General features: G+C 38.6%; 1 protein-coding gene across 3 annotated transcripts in view; it reads right to left on the reverse strand.

Moving 5' to 3' along the window:
- Positions 1-218: 218 nt before the first annotated feature.
- Positions 219-19,025, reverse strand: part of OSTM1 (osteoclastogenesis associated transmembrane protein 1) — a 52,476-nt gene continuing 33,669 nt past the window's right edge. Inside the window, exons 4-8 of one of the 3 annotated variants that reach the window (XR_011650109.1) lie at positions 16,603-16,770; positions 15,186-15,351; positions 12,453-12,827; positions 9,279-9,496; positions 219-3,085 (exon numbers count right to left, since the gene is read on the reverse strand). Coding sequence is in view for 1 of the 3 variants with exons in the window: in XM_004468421.4 (XP_004468478.1) it covers positions 12,772-12,827; positions 15,186-15,351; positions 16,603-16,770 (390 nt within the window). In the remaining 2 variants the exon portion in view is untranslated. Of the gene's footprint in view, positions 3,086-9,278; positions 9,497-10,630; positions 12,828-15,185; positions 15,352-16,602; positions 16,771-19,025 lie in introns of those variants that run through there. The other 2 variants (XR_011650108.1, XM_004468421.4) reach the window with 2 other exon arrangements.

Consider the following 19,025-nt stretch of genomic DNA (forward strand, 5'->3'; position numbering starts at 1 on the left):
ATTTTCTGCAACTCCTCTTCATGAGAGTTGACTCAAAAAATTATACCATTTCAACAGTAGAGGAAAGCATTCTAAAGTGGTTTCAGACTTTCAGAAGTGATATGGTATTAAATCAAAAGAAGCCTGGAAGCTGCGCCGTGTCTCGTTCTGCCATACCTCAAACTTAATAAGCTTCTAAGAGTCCTTAGTAAACTGAATGGTATAAATGTTGACACAGATTGTTATCTAAGAAACATTTATTAGCAAACTATGGACAAATCAAAGATATTTAGGAGAACATTGGCAGAATTAGCTTTGCTTGTTTTTTTTCATTTAAACATTTTTATTGAAATATATCATACATACATGAATATACATAAACAATAAGTATATAATAAAAGTTGTGAACGTACTATCTTCCCCAACCCACCCAATTATTAACACCCTGTATTAGTATTATATATTTGTAATAGATCATGTGAGAACTTCTCATATTTGTCCTGCTAACCACAGTTCATCTTCCTCCACAAGATTTACTGTGTTATACAGTCCCATGCCTTATACTGTCCATTCAATGTGTACACTCAGTGGCTGTCATTTTCATCACAGAGTTATGCTGCCATCACCTCAGTCATTTTTAGAGTGTTTTCATTACTTCAAAAGGAAAAATCCCATACTTCCTTATACCCCCCTATTTTTGTCCCTTAGAATTTATATATCTTTGTTATTGTCGTAAAAATATTACACTATTACTGTTAACTATCATCCATAAGTTACATTAGTTGTAATTTTCCCAAATCACCATATTAACACTTTGTAAAAGAACATTCTTATATTTATATTATTAACCACAATCTTCATCCACCACCAAAATCACTATATTACGGTCTCTAGATTATCCTTTAGCCTCCTTTCCATTGACATTTACATCCACAGACTATACCCCTTTCAATCACAATCACAATAATAAGTCAGCAAGATTAAAAATTGTAAGCTTTTTTAAAAAAAGATTTATTTATTTATTTCTCCTCCCCCCACCTCCACCCTGGTTGTCTATTCTCTGTGTCTATTTGCTGCATCATCTTCTTTGTCTGCTTCTGTTGTTGTCAGTGGCACGGGAATCTGTGTCTCTTTTTGTTGCGTCATCTTGTGTCAGCTCTCCATGTGGGCGGCGCCATTCCTGGGCAGGCTGCACTTTCTTTCGCGCTGGGCGGCTCTCCTTACAGGGCGCACTCCTTGCGCATGGGGCTCCCCTACGCGGGGGACACCCCTGTGTGGCAGGGCACTCCTTGCGCGCATCAGCACTGCGCATGGGCCAGCTGCACAAGGGTCAAGGAGGCCCGGGGTTTGAACCACAGACCTCCCATGTGGTAGACGGACGCCCTAACCACTGGGCCAAGTCTGCTTCCCAAATTGTAAGCTTTTAAATGAATAAATCCCTGGTAAAAGTCAATCCATTTCTGGTATATTGCTTGGCAGCCTTTAGCAAACTAAAACGGGTCTACTATTAGTACAGCCCCTATTTCTAGCAGGAAAATGAAGCAAGGGAGTAGGAAGTATCTCTATCAGATTCACAGCTGTCAAGAGGGTGATGGCAGGCTTCTGAAGAGGCCCACTGAGGGTGGCAGCTCCTCCAAGACCCCAAACCAGCCTCCAGTCATCCCACAGGCAATTGAGGCTTTTCCCCGGAAGGGCTGAGGCCTGGTTCAAGAGTAGAAGCTGGGGGTGGGGGTGGGGGTGGGAGTCCAAGCAGGGCTCCTCGTTTTGCTAAATAATCCATTTCCCTAGGCAGACAGGGCAGAAACAACTCAATCTCCCCGCTCCTGCCTCCACTGACGGATGACCCAAATTAAACCCCATCCAGAGGAGCACACCAGGAACTCATCCAATTTAGCAAGCCCAGCCTATGCAACAGAGACCTGGACAAACTAGTTTCATGCAGGAAAATTCAATAGCCTGCTATTATCTCAGCCGGGGAGGCGGGGGAGGAGCAGTCCCATCTATCACAGTGACTTAAGTAGGAGAGGTAAGAATGGGAAGAAGTAAATAAACACAAAGGGAAAGGGGGCCCCACAGAAGTTTGCACCTGCTCAAAAGTTGAAATCGAAGGGTGGGGTGTGAGAAGAAAGGAGTTTTCTTCGAGGTTTTTAAAGTCATTTCCCCCATTTTTGCCAAAATGGTCAGAAAGGGTTCATTCAGTTCTCAGAGCCCTGAGAAGCAAGAGTTGGCACACAGTAGGTGCTTAATAAATGCATCACTGGATGGATGAATAAATGAGTGAATGGACAAATCTGTTGGCCACTCCACTAACTCTCTTTGTGAGCCGAAATGTTAGGAAGCAGGAAATGGAATAAGCTCCATAGAAGGGATGGGTCAGGGAAGGGGCTCCTGTGGGCTCAGTCCAGGCTGCTTCCTGACTCCCGACGATCCCGGTAGAGTCATAATGGGTCCCAGTACATTGAGGATCTTTCCTTCATCAAGGAGCAAATACTGGGCACGTTCTGTGGCCCAGGACCATGCAGATGTAAATCCCTGGCTTCTGAAAGCGCACAGTCTTCCCAAAAAGACAGTGGCAGCCATTATGGAACAGTGATCATAAATCAGTCAATAACCAGCCAGTAAGTCATGGAGAGAGAAACAATCCTAATTAGAGTTCAAAGAAAAGAGTGACGCTGGGGACTGGAAGAGTTCTATTGAAGAAGTGGGATTTGACCTTGATGCAGAGAGCAGGTGAATGCCCACTCACTTAGGGGAACTTGGGTTAACTTTCTGAACTCTGATCTCCCCTGCGGCCGCACAGAGCTAGTTTCTAGATGCGTACTCAAGCCCCCTTTCCATTTTCTTCTGGCAGTCTGCAAGGTAGCCGAGAGTACCATCACCATCGGAGCAGAGGGGGACTTGAAAAAGAGGAGTGCAATTTGAGTGCTGACGAGGCCAGAGGGATCATTCTGAATGTGGTTATTGCTGCCGGGCTGTAACCAGACACATAAATTTACTGCTTCAGAGGTTCCATCAGAAGAATCAGCTGGGGGGCACTAATCCTAAGTGAAACCGTCTTGATTACAGAGGGACAAACACCTCCACCGTATCGTTTCACTGCTGAACCCTGCAATGAAACACAAAGCGGCATTAAAGTTCTTGCCTTTAATGCCATGTTTTAAGCAGTTAATCTTATTTTAGCTGAATGGCATGTTCATTATAGCAAATAAGTAGGTAATGTGTGAGATTATTGAAGAGGAAAGATAAATTAAACCAATTATGGGCATCACGTTGGTTGTTTTTTTTTTTAACTGTCTGATTTAACTTGGTATTTTTCAACAGTCAGATCTAATATTCACTCATTTAGCAGAGATTAAGCAGATGGGACTCTTGCCCAGAAAAGGTATTATGTACGACTTAAGATGCTAGTTTTAAGGTCAGCATTCCATGATGCTCAGCGCCGGCTGAGCCTTGAATCTTCAGTGCTTAAACTGGAGTGCTCCTGAGTGGTGACGTAGCATGACTCTCTTTCCATTAAGACACTTATGTTTTTACCACTGATGCTTTTCATAGGAAAAGCTATAGTACTTTTCCTCAAGGCCTCAAACATCCTTTTATGTGGATCAGCTACAAAGACACCTTCCAACACAACACAATGCAATTGAGGAATATATTTCCTTATCCCAGATACACGTTTCCCTCAAACAAGTACAAACTGGTACTACCCCAACTCTAAATATCATTCTTTTTACTAGGAGTCCAAGAGGAAAAGAGACATAATCCCTTAACTGGAGAGAATGATAATCTAGTTGGGAGAGGAGGAGTAACAAATCCCATGCATGACAAAGGTGAGAGGGTGTAAACCAAGTGCCAAATCACAGAAAGCAGCCCATAAGGAGAAAGAGCCGGTGTTGAGCATTGCACTGTCTGCGCTGCTTCATATATGTAATCTCATGTAATTTTCACAATAATCTTGTGAAGCAAGTAGCATTGCATTCTGTTTCATAGTGGTGTAGAATTTGAGAGAGGTTCAATTATTTGCGTATAGAAAGGCCAAGACTCAGGAATGATTTTGAGAAGGAAAAATGGTTTATTGACAGCTGGCTGGACTCGGGAGCTTTCTGTTGCAAACCCGGGCCCTGAACAAGAATTTGAGTTCCTTTTATACAGAGGAAGGGCTAAATCGTCCTTTGTTTCAGTGCTCAATAGGTTTGAATTAGCATATATCTTCTACTTCCTAGGTAAGTTTTTAGCATGAACTTCATACATTCTAGATAAGCTTTTAGCACATTTGGTTTGCATTTTCCCTAAATATTTAAAGTTTATAGAGTTTGCATTGATAAACTGTTTCCTGGGACTGGAGTCGTTGCCATGGTTACCAAGGGCAGGGCTGCAGCCTCTCGCCATCCCACACCGGCAAGTCAGGACAGACAGCTTAGGTTAAGGTTATCTCCGAAGAGACAAAGAGCCTCCCACCCATAGTCCACATCAATAGGGGAGGAAAGAAATTGAGGCTCATAGAATTAAGTCAACATGCTGCTATCTTAAGAAATAGGGAGAAGAATCAAGGGCAGAAGAAAACCCTAAACGATGTCATGGAAGGAGTAGGACTGGATCTGGGTCTTACAGAAGGTGCCTTCAATCCAACTTAAACACAGCAAAAGTCTTTCTAAGTCCATACTTGTCAATTGTGCTTAGAAGAATTAATCTTAAAGAAATAGTTACTAAAACTTCCTTTTAGAGAATTCATACCATTTACACTCTCACATAAATTATGAACATTTCTTATTGTCATGCCTATTGTGTACAGTTATTTATTAATATCTACCTATTCAGTAGATGGAATATGGCATCACTGTGTAGCTGTAATTTGTATTTCTTTAACGAATAGCGAGCTTGGACATCTCTCCATATCTCCACTGGCTTTCTGTTTTAGAATTCTCCGTGCCTTTTCCCTTACTATCTTTTCTATCTGAGATATTTATTTACCTCTAGTTTTATTTTACTTTAAATTTTACAAATTAATTCTCTCATTCATTGAAAATATTTTTTATGTGTTAAGATTATTAACTCTTTGTCATATACATTGTATATTATATCCCGACTATTTTTTTAAATGATGCAAGTATTTTGTTATTTGCACTGACAAATTTATGTTGTCTTCTTTAGAATTTCTGCAACAATATCACAGAAATATGGGTGTAACCAGAAGTAACCTTCAGAGAGGAGAAAGCTTTCTGGGAATGGCAGCTCAGGTGACAGGGGACAATTAAGGCCGATTTGTTAACTTCTAAGTATTTCTCAGGGACCCACAATCCTGCAGTTGTGCAGAATCAGGGTTCCAGTGGGGTAAGTAGGGACAGCTGACCCTTCAAGGCTATTGAACTTAAGAACACCTGAGTTACACTGATTTCTTACTTTCAATTCCTAGAAAGGAAAAAGCAAAAAATAAAAAACCCTCTACTATTCTTTTAACATACTGATGAAATGAGTTCACAAATATTCTATTTGGAATTTTTGCCTACATATTTTTAGTGAGATTTGTCCATAGTTCTCTCTTTTGTTCTATGCTCATCAGTGTTATCAAAATCATCCTGAACATGTAAAACTATTAGTAATTGGCACTCTTCCTCTCTCTCTTTTCCCCCCTTCTTCCTCACTACCTCCCTCCTTCCTTTTTAAATCTATACCTTATGCCATTTATGTTCCTCAAAGGTTGTTCCTCAACGGTAACATTGTTTTAAAAATTGTTTTGGCTATTCTAGTTTATTTGCATTCCACATCCATTTTATTTTATTTATTTTAAAAGATTTTTCTCCCCTTCCTCCCTCCGCCCCCCCCCCCCCCGCGGTTGTCTGTTCTCTTTGTCTATTTCCGCTTCTGTTGTTGTCAGCAGCATGGGAATCTGTGTTTCTTTTTTTGTTATTATTGCATCATCTTGTGTCAGCTCTCCGTGTGTGCGGCACCATTCCTGGGCAGGCTGCACTTTCTTTTGCGCTGGGCGGCTCTCCTTATGGGGCGCACTCTTTGTGTGTGGGGCTCCTCTATGCGGGGGACACCCCTGCGTGGCACAGCACTCCTTGCGCGCATCAGCACTGCGCATGGGCCAGCTCCACACGGGTCAAGGAGGCCCAGGGTTTGAACCACGGACCTCCCATGTAGTTTTAATGTCACTCCTTTTGTTAGTCTACTTAGGTTTCATCTCTTTTTTTTAGTTAATTTTCATAAGTTACATCATTTTATGTCTATACAGGACATATTTTCAAATTTATTAATGAGCAGTTGTACATAACATTCTCATAATTCTTAGTTTTGTTATTGATGGCCATGTTCCATTTGTCATTCCTATTTTTAAATGTTTGTTTTCTATCTTTTTTATTCACTAAGATAGCTAATTATTCATCTTTTATCCCAAAAAGATTTAGCTCTTCAATTTGTTTAGCAGCTTTAATGTGTTCCTTTTCTCTAATTCTTGTTTTGTTGTTTCCTTTAATTCTTTCATACACTATTCTTGGGATAGTTCTTTAATTAGTTAAGTTAAATGCTTAGTTCATTTATTTCACCTGAGTAGTTTTGACTATATCCATCTTAGTTCACTTTAATATTTTTTACCTTGATCTGCTTTGTCTGATGTTAATATTTAGTTTTTGGGGTTTTTTTTGGTTTTTAATTTCTCTCCCCTTCCCCTCCATTGTCTGCTTTCTGTGTCCATTTGCTGTGTGTTCTTCTGCATTGGCTTGTATTATCAGGCAGGACTGGGAAACTGCGTCTCTTTTGGGTTGCGTCATCTTGCTGTGTCAGCTGTGTGTGTGTGTGGCACCATTCCTGGGCAGGCTGCGCTTTTTTCACGTGGGGCAGCTCTCCTTGCGGGGCACACTCCTTGCACATGGGGTTCCCCTACATGGGGCTCCCCTACGCAGGGGACACTCTTGCATGGCACAGCACTCTTTGTGCATGGCAGCACTGCGCATGGAGCAGCTCACCACGCAGATCAGGAGGCCCTGGGTATAGTATCCTTGACCCTCCATATGGTAGGCGGATGCTCTATCAGTTGAGCCACATCCACTTTCCAATATTTAGTTTTAAGATAAGCTACCTGGGCCCTGATCAATATGGTGGGGAAGTTTCAGGGCTTCATCCACCCACAGAAACGTTGAATGACCAGAAAAAACGGGCAGAAACATCATTCTCAAAACTCCAAAAAAAAAACCAACAATGGACTACAGGAATAGGATGAGTGCTAAATCAAGAAAAAGGCTACTTAAAACCAGTAGAGGGACCCAGACATGGCTCAACAGATAGATCGCCTGCCTACCATATAGGAGGTCCAGGGTTCAAACCCAGGGCCTCCTGACTCGCGTGGTGAGCTAGCCCAAGTGTAGTGCTGCCGCGTGCAAGGAGTGCCGTGCCACACAGGGGTGTCCCCCACATAGGGGAGCCCCATGTGCAAGAAGTGCAAGGAGAACAGCCCTGTGCAAAAAAAAAAACACAGCCCACCTAGGAGTGGTGCCACACACACAGAGAGCTGACGCAGCAAGATGGTGCAACAAAGAGAGACACAGATTGCCGGTGCCGCTGAGAATGCAAGCGGGCACAGAAGAACACACAACTAATAGACACAAGAGAGCAGACACTGGGGGGCGGGGGGAGGGGGGAGTGGGGCAGGAGGGCAAGCAAAATAAACAAAAAATAAATCTTAAAAAAAAAAACACAAAAAACCAGTAGGATCTTGTGCTTCTCTGGCTGGCCCATCCCCCACCCCTCACCAGCTTGGCACAGAGTTGGCCCAGGCTCCCAGTGCAGAATCCTGCTCCCTGTTCCAGAGGGAGCAAGGAAACCCTATGCAGATACTGGCAGAATGTATGTCTGGCACCATCTGGCTGGTGACAGCCTGAGGGACAAAGCCAAGATACTTATTGTAGGCTTGCCATCCCAAAACTTCCCCTGTGTGTAGAAGACAGATCACAGAGTTTGCCTAGAGAACAGTGTGGGAGGGTGACAAGTTGTGGCTGCCTGGGGGAAGGGGTTGCTGGCTATAGGACTTACAGTACAGAGCTCAGGACCATGAGGAAACTCTCCTATGAAAAGGGACATTTGCATGTGTAAATGGAGGAATTCCTAGGGCCATATGCACATGCCCAGGATAAGAGGCCCCTACACTTTGTCCTGGAACTATTCTCTAAACTCACCCTATGGAAAAGCCCTGAAGGGGAGCACTTATACATTCCCTCTGCAAAGACTAGGAAAGGTGCTTCCTTTTCTTTTTGTTTTTATCTTTTTTGTTAGCTCCTGGCATTCAAAGAAAGCTCTGTCATAACACTAGCTAGATGCAAGCTTAAAGAATACATGCCCCAAAGTCTAAATTCCAGTGATAACATATTAAAATATCAAAATACCCAGATTTCAAAAAAACTAAAAACACAAAGTAACGTGATGACCCAGACAAAAGAGAAGATTACAGTATTAAAAACCATCAATGAGGGGATCAGACCTGGGACATTCCAAAAATTTTTTTTAAATGGTCCTAAATATGCTCAAAAGAGCTAAAGGGAAATATAAACAATGAACTAAAGGAAATCAGGAAAATGATAGATGAACACAAAGAGAATACAAATAGATGAAAATTGTGAGAAGGAAGCAAACAGAGCCAAAGACTACAGTAATAAAAATTAAAAATTCCCTAGAGGGGTTCAAAAACAGTTTCGATCTGGTAGAAGAAACACTGAACCTGAAGATAAAACAATTGAAATCATTCTGTCTGAGGAGCAGAAAGAGGAAAGAATGTAGAAAAGTGAACAAAGCATGAGGAACCTGTGGGACACAATCGAATGTACCAATATACACATTGTGGGAATTCCAGGAGAAGTAAAAAAGGGACAGAGAGAATATTCAAAGAAATAATGGCTGACAACTTCCCACACTTAACTAAAGTCATGAACATACAATCCAAGATGCTCAACAAACTCCCAAACAGGATAAATCCATATAGAACCTTACTGCACAGCATTACCAAACTGTCAAATGCCAAAGCCAGGGATTTGGAAAGCCATAAGAGAGAAGCAACATTCCACATACAAGGGAGCCACAATAAGATTAAGCACCAATTTCCCACTGGAAAATGTGATGGTTTGAACATGTACGTACCCCAGAAAAGTATGTTCTTATAGTTAATCTATTCCTGTGGGTGTGGATTATAGTAAGTAGAATCTTTTGATGAAGAGGATCTTAAGAAAAGATTTGTGACCCACCTTGTGCTGGGTGGGTCTCAATCCCCTTACTAAAGCCATAAAAAATAAAATAATAAAATAAAATAACAAAACCTGGAAGAGAAGGGAGAGACCATCAGATGCTGCCATGTGCCTTGCCATGTGACAGAGGAGTCCAGGGTTGCTGGGTAATCTCCGGGAGAGAGCATCACCTGATGATGCCTTGATTTTGACATTCTTCTCAGCCTTGAAACTTTAAGCTTGTAAGATAATAAGTTCCCATAGTTAAAGCCAATCCATTTTATGGTGTCTGCTTGAGCAACTTTAGCAAACTGGAACAGAAACCAAGGAGGCAAAAAGGCAGTGGGAAGAGAGGGGAAAAAAGGGAAGGAAGGGAGGGAGGAAAAAGGGAGGAAGGGAGGAAAAGAAAAAGATACAGCAAAGGTAGCAAAATATTAAGATGGTGGATTTGGAGGCATGATGGAGTCCTTTATATGGGATTTGTACTATTTTTGCAATGTCCTATAAATTTGACATTTCAAAATAAAAAGTTAAAAAACTAAATTAAAAGATACTTTATCATAGAGGAAATAAATTTTTAAATATCACTATTGCAAACCTCCATATTTTAAGAAGCATGGATCAGCCAAATTATCTTTAAAAGCCTTCTTCAATTCCAAGAGAGACAAAAAGTATTGGTCATTAAATGTATTATATGTATGACTAATATTTATCATAGTCAATGTAATAGTTTAGAAAAAGAAAGCTTGATAGAGTTGTAATTTTTATGTGCTGTTACATGAGTGATTCAGCATAGGCCAAAGTCCTTTTTATAATCATTATAATCATTTTATGGAATTTTTATAAGATAAGCTAAGTCGTGGTGGAAAAAAGCACTCAATTCAGCAACAAAGGCCTTTTTTAAAAAATTGAATATCCCGTAATAGTTGAATCATAAATAGAGAGTTCTATGATGTTCTACTATCTTAATTATAAAGATAGGGAAATAAGTGACATAGTTTTTGGAAGCAATCCAGGTAATGGAAAGAAGTTTGGATTAGGTCATCTCTAGCTAATCCAGTTTTGGGATTCTATGACCACAATATTTGTAAGGTTTCTTCAAGCTCAGAAAACGTATAAATTTGGAGCATAGTTAGTTTATACTTTAAATTAATATAGAGGTTACTAGTATATTTTTCCTTTCACAATTCATTGCTAATGATGTATATTGATGTCATGTCTTTGGTAAGGAATGCAACCCCAAGTACAACAATATTCCAATGGGGAAACATTTGCTTTATAAGAAATACACTGGAGTAAAAAGCAGAGCCCATCCATGAAACATTAGAAAATACTGGTTCCCATTAGTAGTAACATTAAGCAACCGAACTGTAGTGTTATTTATTGATTTATAGTTATACTTTAAAATATTTGATTTTTACCTCTCCAATCCAACAAACAATAAATAATCCAAAAGTACATCTTTTATTTGCAGCAAAATTACAAGACAGATGGTACTTTTAAAGTAGGCATTTAAATACCTGAAAAAGTAACATGTAATGTTAAATTACATCTGAAGTTTTAAAAATGTTTTTAAAAAAATCAAATACGGCATTGCAATTTCCTTAAGATACTTTATTTTAAAATGTAAAAAAAAAAAAAACTAAAACTAAAGATGGTCTTATGCACATATATGCTATGTGCCTTAGAATTCAGAACTATGCAAAAGTTTTTCAATATGACTACAAAAGGAAATATTTACACACTTTAGTGTAGCACTTAATACTTATATTTGAAATCCATTGCTGATGCTACTTCTAACCTAACCAGAAAAATAGTAAAGGCTGCCTTTTCCTTTTTAAAGTGCTTATTAACAACCATATCTAAAAGCAATGGTTTTTTACAAATGCATAATATTGAAAGGAGCTCAAAAAGTCACTACTTACAGAACCAAATGTCATTTTCTAACTCCGCACATGTAAACTGGTTTTATCTGCATTAATGAAAGATTGCTTTCAATGGCCCTCAAGCATATGCTTGAAATCAACACAGTGCTATTAGTATCAGCGGCATGAAAAGTGACAGCAGAACAAACTCCACTACACTTTAAATGGATCACAGCAGACCACCAAAAAACTACCTGTTACATATTCAAGGCTGAGCTTTCTCTTTCACTTGTCATATATGGTAAACATTAAAAAAATAAAAAATAAAAACATCTTGTCTCTCTGTAGAGCATTTTACAGTATATGCAGGGACTCAAATTCTAGTACCATTTAAACCAAACTCTTGTTTTATATAGAACAGAATTCACATGCTCAGCATTTAAATCACAGCCTATTTTCACCAAGAAAGCAAGAAAGAATTAAAAAATGGATTTCTCAATTCTAAAAACCTGAGGGGAAAAAAACAGAACAATTCTGAAACTAAGCTTTTTTTAAAGGTTAAACCAAGCATTCCAAAATAGAATGTTTTCTGAAAAAGCAGAGGGAAACCGATTTCATTTCCACCATATCACTTTTATCTGATTTAAATAATTTAGAAAAATAATCATCATCTTAATCTAATTGCTTTCTGTACCAGACTCTCATTCTGATTCATGACCCCAATATGAATCACTTAACAGTCTTATTGTGAGATAAGCATTCCTACAGGTAAATGTCTATTTTCTGAGCTTTCAGTTTTATTTACTCTTCTTTTTCTTCCTCTCCAAAAATCTCCATATATTCTGTGAGAAAATCTCCATTAAGGAAAATCACAATTTAAATACAATATGATAATGCTACATTTTATTTAAAGTAGTAATAACTTATAAAATGCCAAATAACTTAATGTAATTTACAATGCAAATCCCTGGTATAAAAAAAAAAAATCCATCTTGCCCTGAATATTACAAAGCAGTCCAGTGATTTCAAATTACTTATGAAATAAAGGCAAAAAAAAAGTGTAAAATACTATTTATAAAAGTCAAGTAAGAAACCAGTTACCATAAATCTTTTTACAAAGATAAATGTAATGTGCCTTACCACTTCTAAAAATTGTTAGGGAAGTTTATAATTAGTGGCTTCAAAAATGACTTTAGTCAAACTAGAGATTGAATTATATATTATATGCAATTTGTGACATATTAAATACATATGTAACAATAATACTGCAATGTGGAGTCATTTAAATTAATCTTTGGAACCTGCTACCTTTTGGCAATATATTTCCTTCTCATAATTTTTGCTGTTACTGATTATTTTTTATATGTCAGTTTTCAAAAACTTTGCTATTCGAGATACTTACGTTAATAAGGAGATACTAGAAGTCTCAAATAGTAATAAAATGCCTACAAAATAAAGATTGTTCTTGCCTTTTGTGTTACTGTAACAAATACCCTTTAAAATAGACAACACTGCTATGCCTGGGAATTAAAAATACCCAAACACTTAAAAAAGGGGCGGAAAAGGAAAGAAAAATTGAAAATTCTTATTTAAAAATAAATGTGAAGTCCTTTCATTTCTTAAGAACTTGACTTGTCAAATCAGTTTATCTTCTTTCTGAACAAGTTGTGTCTTCTGCCATTCATCCACGCATAGAAGGTCAATTCCGCATTTTAGAGGTTTCAGTTTGAATTTTCTTGAATGTTCGCAAAGCTGGTACTGGACTTGAGACGTTTGGCTAGATAAATCAAAAGTATTATATTTTAGCTCAAGCTTAGTTATCTAAACTTATTTTTATATAAACTGCTGTAAATATCTATTACTGTAAATATCTGAGGAGGGACAATATTCTAAGAATTCCAACATCCCTGATGCAATTAGGCTTACCCTCTTCACACTGTACATACCTTTATTGTAATCACTGGATTATAGACAGTGGGTACTTTAAGGGCATGGATTGTGCCTTATTCATTTTTTTAAAAATCCCTTACTCCTACCACAGTACTAGCACTGGGAGGCAGTGAGTAACTCCTTGATGAATGATGGCATTAAGAAAAGTAAATGAAAGCTCATGTCCAGGAGAGGTGCCAGCACAAGTTGCCTGCTTACACTAGCATTCTCTTAAGTGTGTTTCATAAAACATTACTTCTGTGAAACATTATTTAGTATTATGCAAAGAACAAAGGTTCTACTGTCAAGTTTTGGGAAATGCAGTTTCAGAACCTTTAACACATATTTGTGTACATAATGAAGCACCATGAAAAGGACATGGTATGTAGTATTTCCCAATCTTATTTGATCCACAGCCCTTTTTATGCGCAGATTATTTCATAGGACTTGTATTTTAAGGAACACACTCTGCGAAATGCTAATATTGAATTTAATGTACTTTAATCAACAAATATTTTTGAGCACCTACTTTCCTAGATGCTGGTGATACAGTGGTGAACAAGATAAACAAGATCCTTGTTCTCATGCAGCTTACTGTCTAATGAGGGGAGATAAACATATAAAGGAATAAATGAAAAAAGCTAATTTAAATAGTGTAAGGGATTATTAATGAACAAAAAATGATACAGAAGAATGGTGGGAAGGGTGCATTTGCCTGGGGGATCATGAGCATTCTCATTGAGCGGGTAACCTTTGAGCTAAAAACAAGGTGACAAGAAGCTGGCAAAGACAGTGGGAAGAACAAGCACAAGAGCCTTGAGAAGGTGCCATGCTAGTGAGTTTAGTATTTGAGAGGAACAGAAAGAAGGCCGGAGTGGCTACAGCATTGTGGGCAAGGGGAGAACAGGTGTGATGAGTTTAGAAAGGCACGTGTGGGCCAGATCACATTCAGTTTGAAGAGGAGACCCTGGAAATGGGTTTGGATTTTATTCTAGGTGCAACAGGAACACATGAAGGGTTCTGAGTGGCAGACAAGAATGGTAAACTTTGTTTTGTGTTTAAAAATTTACTCCAGCCACCATATGGAAAATGGATTGTAGCGGAGAAGAAACAGAAGGAAGGACACCAATTAGGACAGATAGACGATGATGGCCTGGGTTCAGGTAGTACCTGTGGAAGAAGAAAGCAGACAATTTAAGATATACTTTTAGAGGTAGAGGTGGCAGAACTTGTTGATGAATTGAAAGGGTATGAGGAATGGGGGAATGGGGAAATAAAAGAAAGAAAAGAATTAAGGACTGACAAAGTTTGTGGCCTGCCCAAGCAGATAGAGGGTAGTAACTTTTATTGTGAAAACAAGCCAAACGATTCTTTGCAGAAGCAAGTACATACCTTCTGCAAAGTGAAAGATGTGCAAGGCAAGTAAGATGCTAAACTCTAAAAGTACATCAAGCTCTGAAAAAGAAAGTTTCTCACTAGCAAGATCCCCACAATATTCTGCTGTTATTCTAAATAGGTGCTTTTAGGACTGAGCTACGACATATTTATAGAATGCTGGCAATCTTCAAAAAACATAACAAATACACCCATGACAGAGACTTTCTCTTCTAGTAGTTACAAATTCAGTTAAAACTGATCTGTAAGTAGCGGTGACTCAGAAGCCACGCTTCTTCAGCTAGATGGGATCTTCTAACAGTAGTTAGTGCTTTTTTGCTCTACCCTTTTGGGGAGGAAGGAGGAATACATACATATTGAGCACATACTATAGGTCAAATAACATTCTAAGAATTACAATGGTTCATAAACAAATTGCCTGCATGTTAGTTATAGCTTCTCCCTGCCTGATGCACTTTTAGGTGGTCTACAGGGCTCCTAGGAGTTGTCCACATCTCTCCACTAGCCCCATCAGGCCTACAAAGCCTGGCAGCTGCCATATTCTTCTGTTGTGGCCAACCTTGTTCCAGCATAATTTGGTTTTCTAAATGAAATTACCTGAGAGGTACCATAATTTTATATTTTATTATCTGAACTTCTAAACTTTTTGTACATCTCTTCCATTAGTAGGCATAATTGTAAAATTTAAAGCAGAGACATTTTAGGCTCAGAGATTCTGAATGTAGAGTATATATAATTTCTAAAGTGGGCCCAAATTTCATAAATACAGGCTTTTATTGAAATAAATGAACAGTCGTATAATGTAACTTACGTAGGATGAGTTTGCGTTTCTTTTGCTCCGAGTGAAGAAAACTACTAAGGTAGAAAACAACAGGAAGAAAGAGAATGAACACAGAAACAGCAATTACAGGTACTGTGTCACTGCAAGGGACCGAACAGTTGAAAGTTCGACTCCAAAGTTTTCGAGTAATGTTCATCTGGAACAACAACAAATAACATCACCCTATTTTACATATGACTTGTCTTTGATTCTATATAATTATTTTGAAATCACCTAATAGGCATCCAGAATTTAGACTAGACACATATCCCTAAAAAAAGCTATTGGTGGCTAAGGACAATTTCTTCTGCTAGACAAATAAGCTAGTTTCACTGTATATTGTCACTGTATAACATTTTACAGAAATTTCATTTTCTGAATTCAAATTATTGTCCAAAGTATTCTAGAATGTCAATCTTCATAGATTTCAAACAGAGAACTTGTATAAATAAGAATATTGTTTTGTTCATTAAAAAACATTTATTATTTATTGAGAGCATACTGGAAGCCAGGCAATGTTCTAAGCAGTAGGAATAGAGCAGCAAAACAAAGATAAAAGTCCCTTTCCTCGCAGTGTCCATTTTAAGTGCTTTTTCACCATCCTGAATATTATTGATCCCTATATTTCACTCTAAGTTGCTACAATAATTCACACTCATCGTTTCTGACCATTAAGTTCATCAACTTTGACCTCGAGTTCTCTACTTTTAGCCAACGATTCCTCAGTTTCCTCTATCACCTACTCAAGCATCATATTGCCTTAACAAGGGATGATCACCATCTAGTGGTGCCCCAAATAAAGGCAGGCTATACAATGGAAAAATAAAGCACTTTTTTTGACCATTCATTCAATTAATACATATTTACTAAGGGCCTACTATATGCCAGACACTGTTTTAAATACTTGAACAGAGAACAAAAAGGACTAGATTCTTTTCCTTATGTGGCTTATATTTTAGTGAGAGGAAACTGACTGTAAATTAGTAAACAAATATTTTTAGAATCAAGAGAGATAAAGAAATAAACAAGACAATGAGATAGGAAGTAATTGAGGAATGGCTTCAGAAACACACTGTAGCCAAACCTAGAGACTGCCTGAATCAGGCAACAAATGAACAGAAAACTGAAATGCAAACATAAAACAACTCCCATGCCTCTAAAAATGGCACACATCAAACAAACAAAAAAAGAAGTATTAAATTATCAATTTATTTGTGAAGTACTTGATTAATTTCTGTTTTAGTCTGATAGATGAGGGTATTTTAAAACTTTGTTGCCTTCTAACAAGGCATGTCTGGTTAGAGACAGCATATGCCAATTCCAGTGAGCCTCCAAAAGAGGTAATACAAATGACGGCATGTTCAACAACACTACAAAATATGTATCAGATCAGAAGCAAAGTACTTACTGCATCTTCTACATCAATGCATAAATGTGTTCCAGGTTCAGCCTTATTCTCAAGTTCATTTATTTTTTGCATTTCATTGTATAGATTACTCAGAGTTTTGTATGCTTCACGACAGTTTTTGCATACTTCTGAATAATTTCTTGGCTGTAAAACACTGTGTGAGCTCTCCTAAAATGAAAAAGGGAAATATAAGATGGAAATAAACACTATACACAACATCTCTTTAACATAAGAGGACAGGGAATAATATGGTGTGTTAAAGTGCTGAGCTGTGATGTTGGGCTGGTTACTAAATCACTAAGTCTGATTCATCACCTGTAAAATGAGGCTACCCTAACCAACATTACAGGTCCCCAGGATTAGAGACCTGAGGTATGTAAAGCACACAGCAATTTAGCTGACACTTTCTCAGTGCTCCTAAATTTTGAAAACTACTTCATTAGCCAATGTTACCTGAGGACTCTACTAGCTCATATGCCAAACTGCTGATCCCCAAATACCAAATTTCCTAATAATGTTGTCATTTACATATCTGCACTGAATTTTAAAAATATAGGTATGTCCCTGCTTGTGCTGATCTCAACACCAAAGTTTTGCTTTATTGAGACAGGGCTTTTTTAATGGGAAAGGAAAAGACACCAAAACTACATCCCCACCCACCCCTTTTACCCCAAGGCTTGTAATTCATGCCCTTCTAGTCAACAAAAAGAGGCAAATAGCAAAGAATAGCATAACCTAAAATTAGGGTAGTGGATATAACATGTAAAATATTATGTTAATTAATATCAATCTTTTCTACTTCCAACACTGACACTTGTCTTTTTAAGAACAAGTTTGCGAACCATCAGTTCACACCTTTGCTTTCTATTCCCTTTCTTCTGTACTGTGTGGCCTGAATAGTGACATGAACTGAGCATTGGCATGGAAAAATAGAAGGAAAAATTAAACTGATGTGCCTTCCCAAAATTACCCTCACCATCTGACAGAAAAACTAAGTTGCCCTTTAGTTCTATCCCAAAAAATAGCCCTTTGTCTGTTTTTCATTTAGCAAAATGTGTTCAATCAAAATGGAGCACCGACTTCTGGGAGGATAGCATATTAGAAAGACATGGGACTTTCTTTTCTCCCAGAAAAATAGCTAGAGGACAGGCACAAATGGCCTGGAAATAAATGTTCTAGGGTATAGGATATCAGGGAAGGCTGGACACCACCAAGAAGAGAGAGGAGCACAAGAAAAAACAATCTCGACGGAAAGACCAGGAGTAGAAACTGCAGCTGCAGCCGCCAGTACCCTTTCCCCGCCAGTACCCTTTCCCCACCCTACGAGCGGACAGACGGGGCCGCAGGGACTGACGTCCCACGGAAACAGAAGAAAGAGGGACAGCCTGAGGCTGATTCAGCTTTGGGCCAATAAACTGGTCTGCTGTGTCCCACCGCCCTTCTGGCTGGGAGGGGCTGCACCAGCGTTTGCTCTGTTAGCTGCACTGGACTAAGAGATACCACCCTCTCAACCCAGGACTGGTTGCTGAGGATGAAGAGGGTGGTGGAATTATTTCCTACCCAGTAAAACGGAGGGGGCTGTCAGCCTGAGACAATCTGAATTGCAAGGTTCTGAAGAGCCTCAAGGCAGGATCCTCTGTCACACCGTTGGCCGGGTGTTAAGGGAAACACTCTGACAAGGCTTTGAACTGAGAGGGATGCAGAAGAACGCCATCGACTGGCAGACCGAGGGAGGGCATGGAAGGAAATTAAAAGTAAATATGAAAGGGGGGCTTATTCCAGGCTTTACAGCCTCCTGCCCCAAGGCCTTCGGAGGCAGGTCTGAAACTCATTACTGGGTTCATAGTCAAGATTTGAGCAATCCTAAAGACCTATAATAGGTTGACCCAAGAATCAAAGAATGGCAGTAGCACACAGCCTCCTGCCACTAATACCTACAAAAGAAATATGGCCCAAACAAAAGAATATATCAGATGAGACACAGGATTTGAGACAACTAATCAATGAGATTCATACAAATTTCCAAAGTCAAATTACTGAGCTGAAAAACAATACAGTTAAAGAGATAAACCAAAGGGGGGGGTGGGGGGTATATGGGAACCTCTTATATTTTTTGAATGTAACAATAAAAAAAAAAAGAGATCATAGAAAAATAAAGACATAAATTAAAAATTGAAAGGATATAAAAATAAACCACAAAATGCTAATCAAAGAAAGATGGAGGAGCTATATTAATAGCAGCCATTATGAAATCCTAATTACTTTGGGGTGTGATATTGAATTCCTTATTACTACAATTAGATTTTCAATTTTATATTTTTATGTTAAATTTGATTTATATAATTTAAATGAAAAAATGGATTTTGTGTATATTTTTCTCCAACCCACATTTGTAAAAAATGTTCCACAACAATGCAAGGTGT

The sequence above is a fragment of the Dasypus novemcinctus genome, chromosome 11, assembly GCF_030445035.2.
Source record: "Dasypus novemcinctus isolate mDasNov1 chromosome 11, mDasNov1.1.hap2, whole genome shotgun sequence".
Taxonomy (NCBI): domain Eukaryota; kingdom Metazoa; phylum Chordata; class Mammalia; order Cingulata; family Dasypodidae; genus Dasypus; species Dasypus novemcinctus.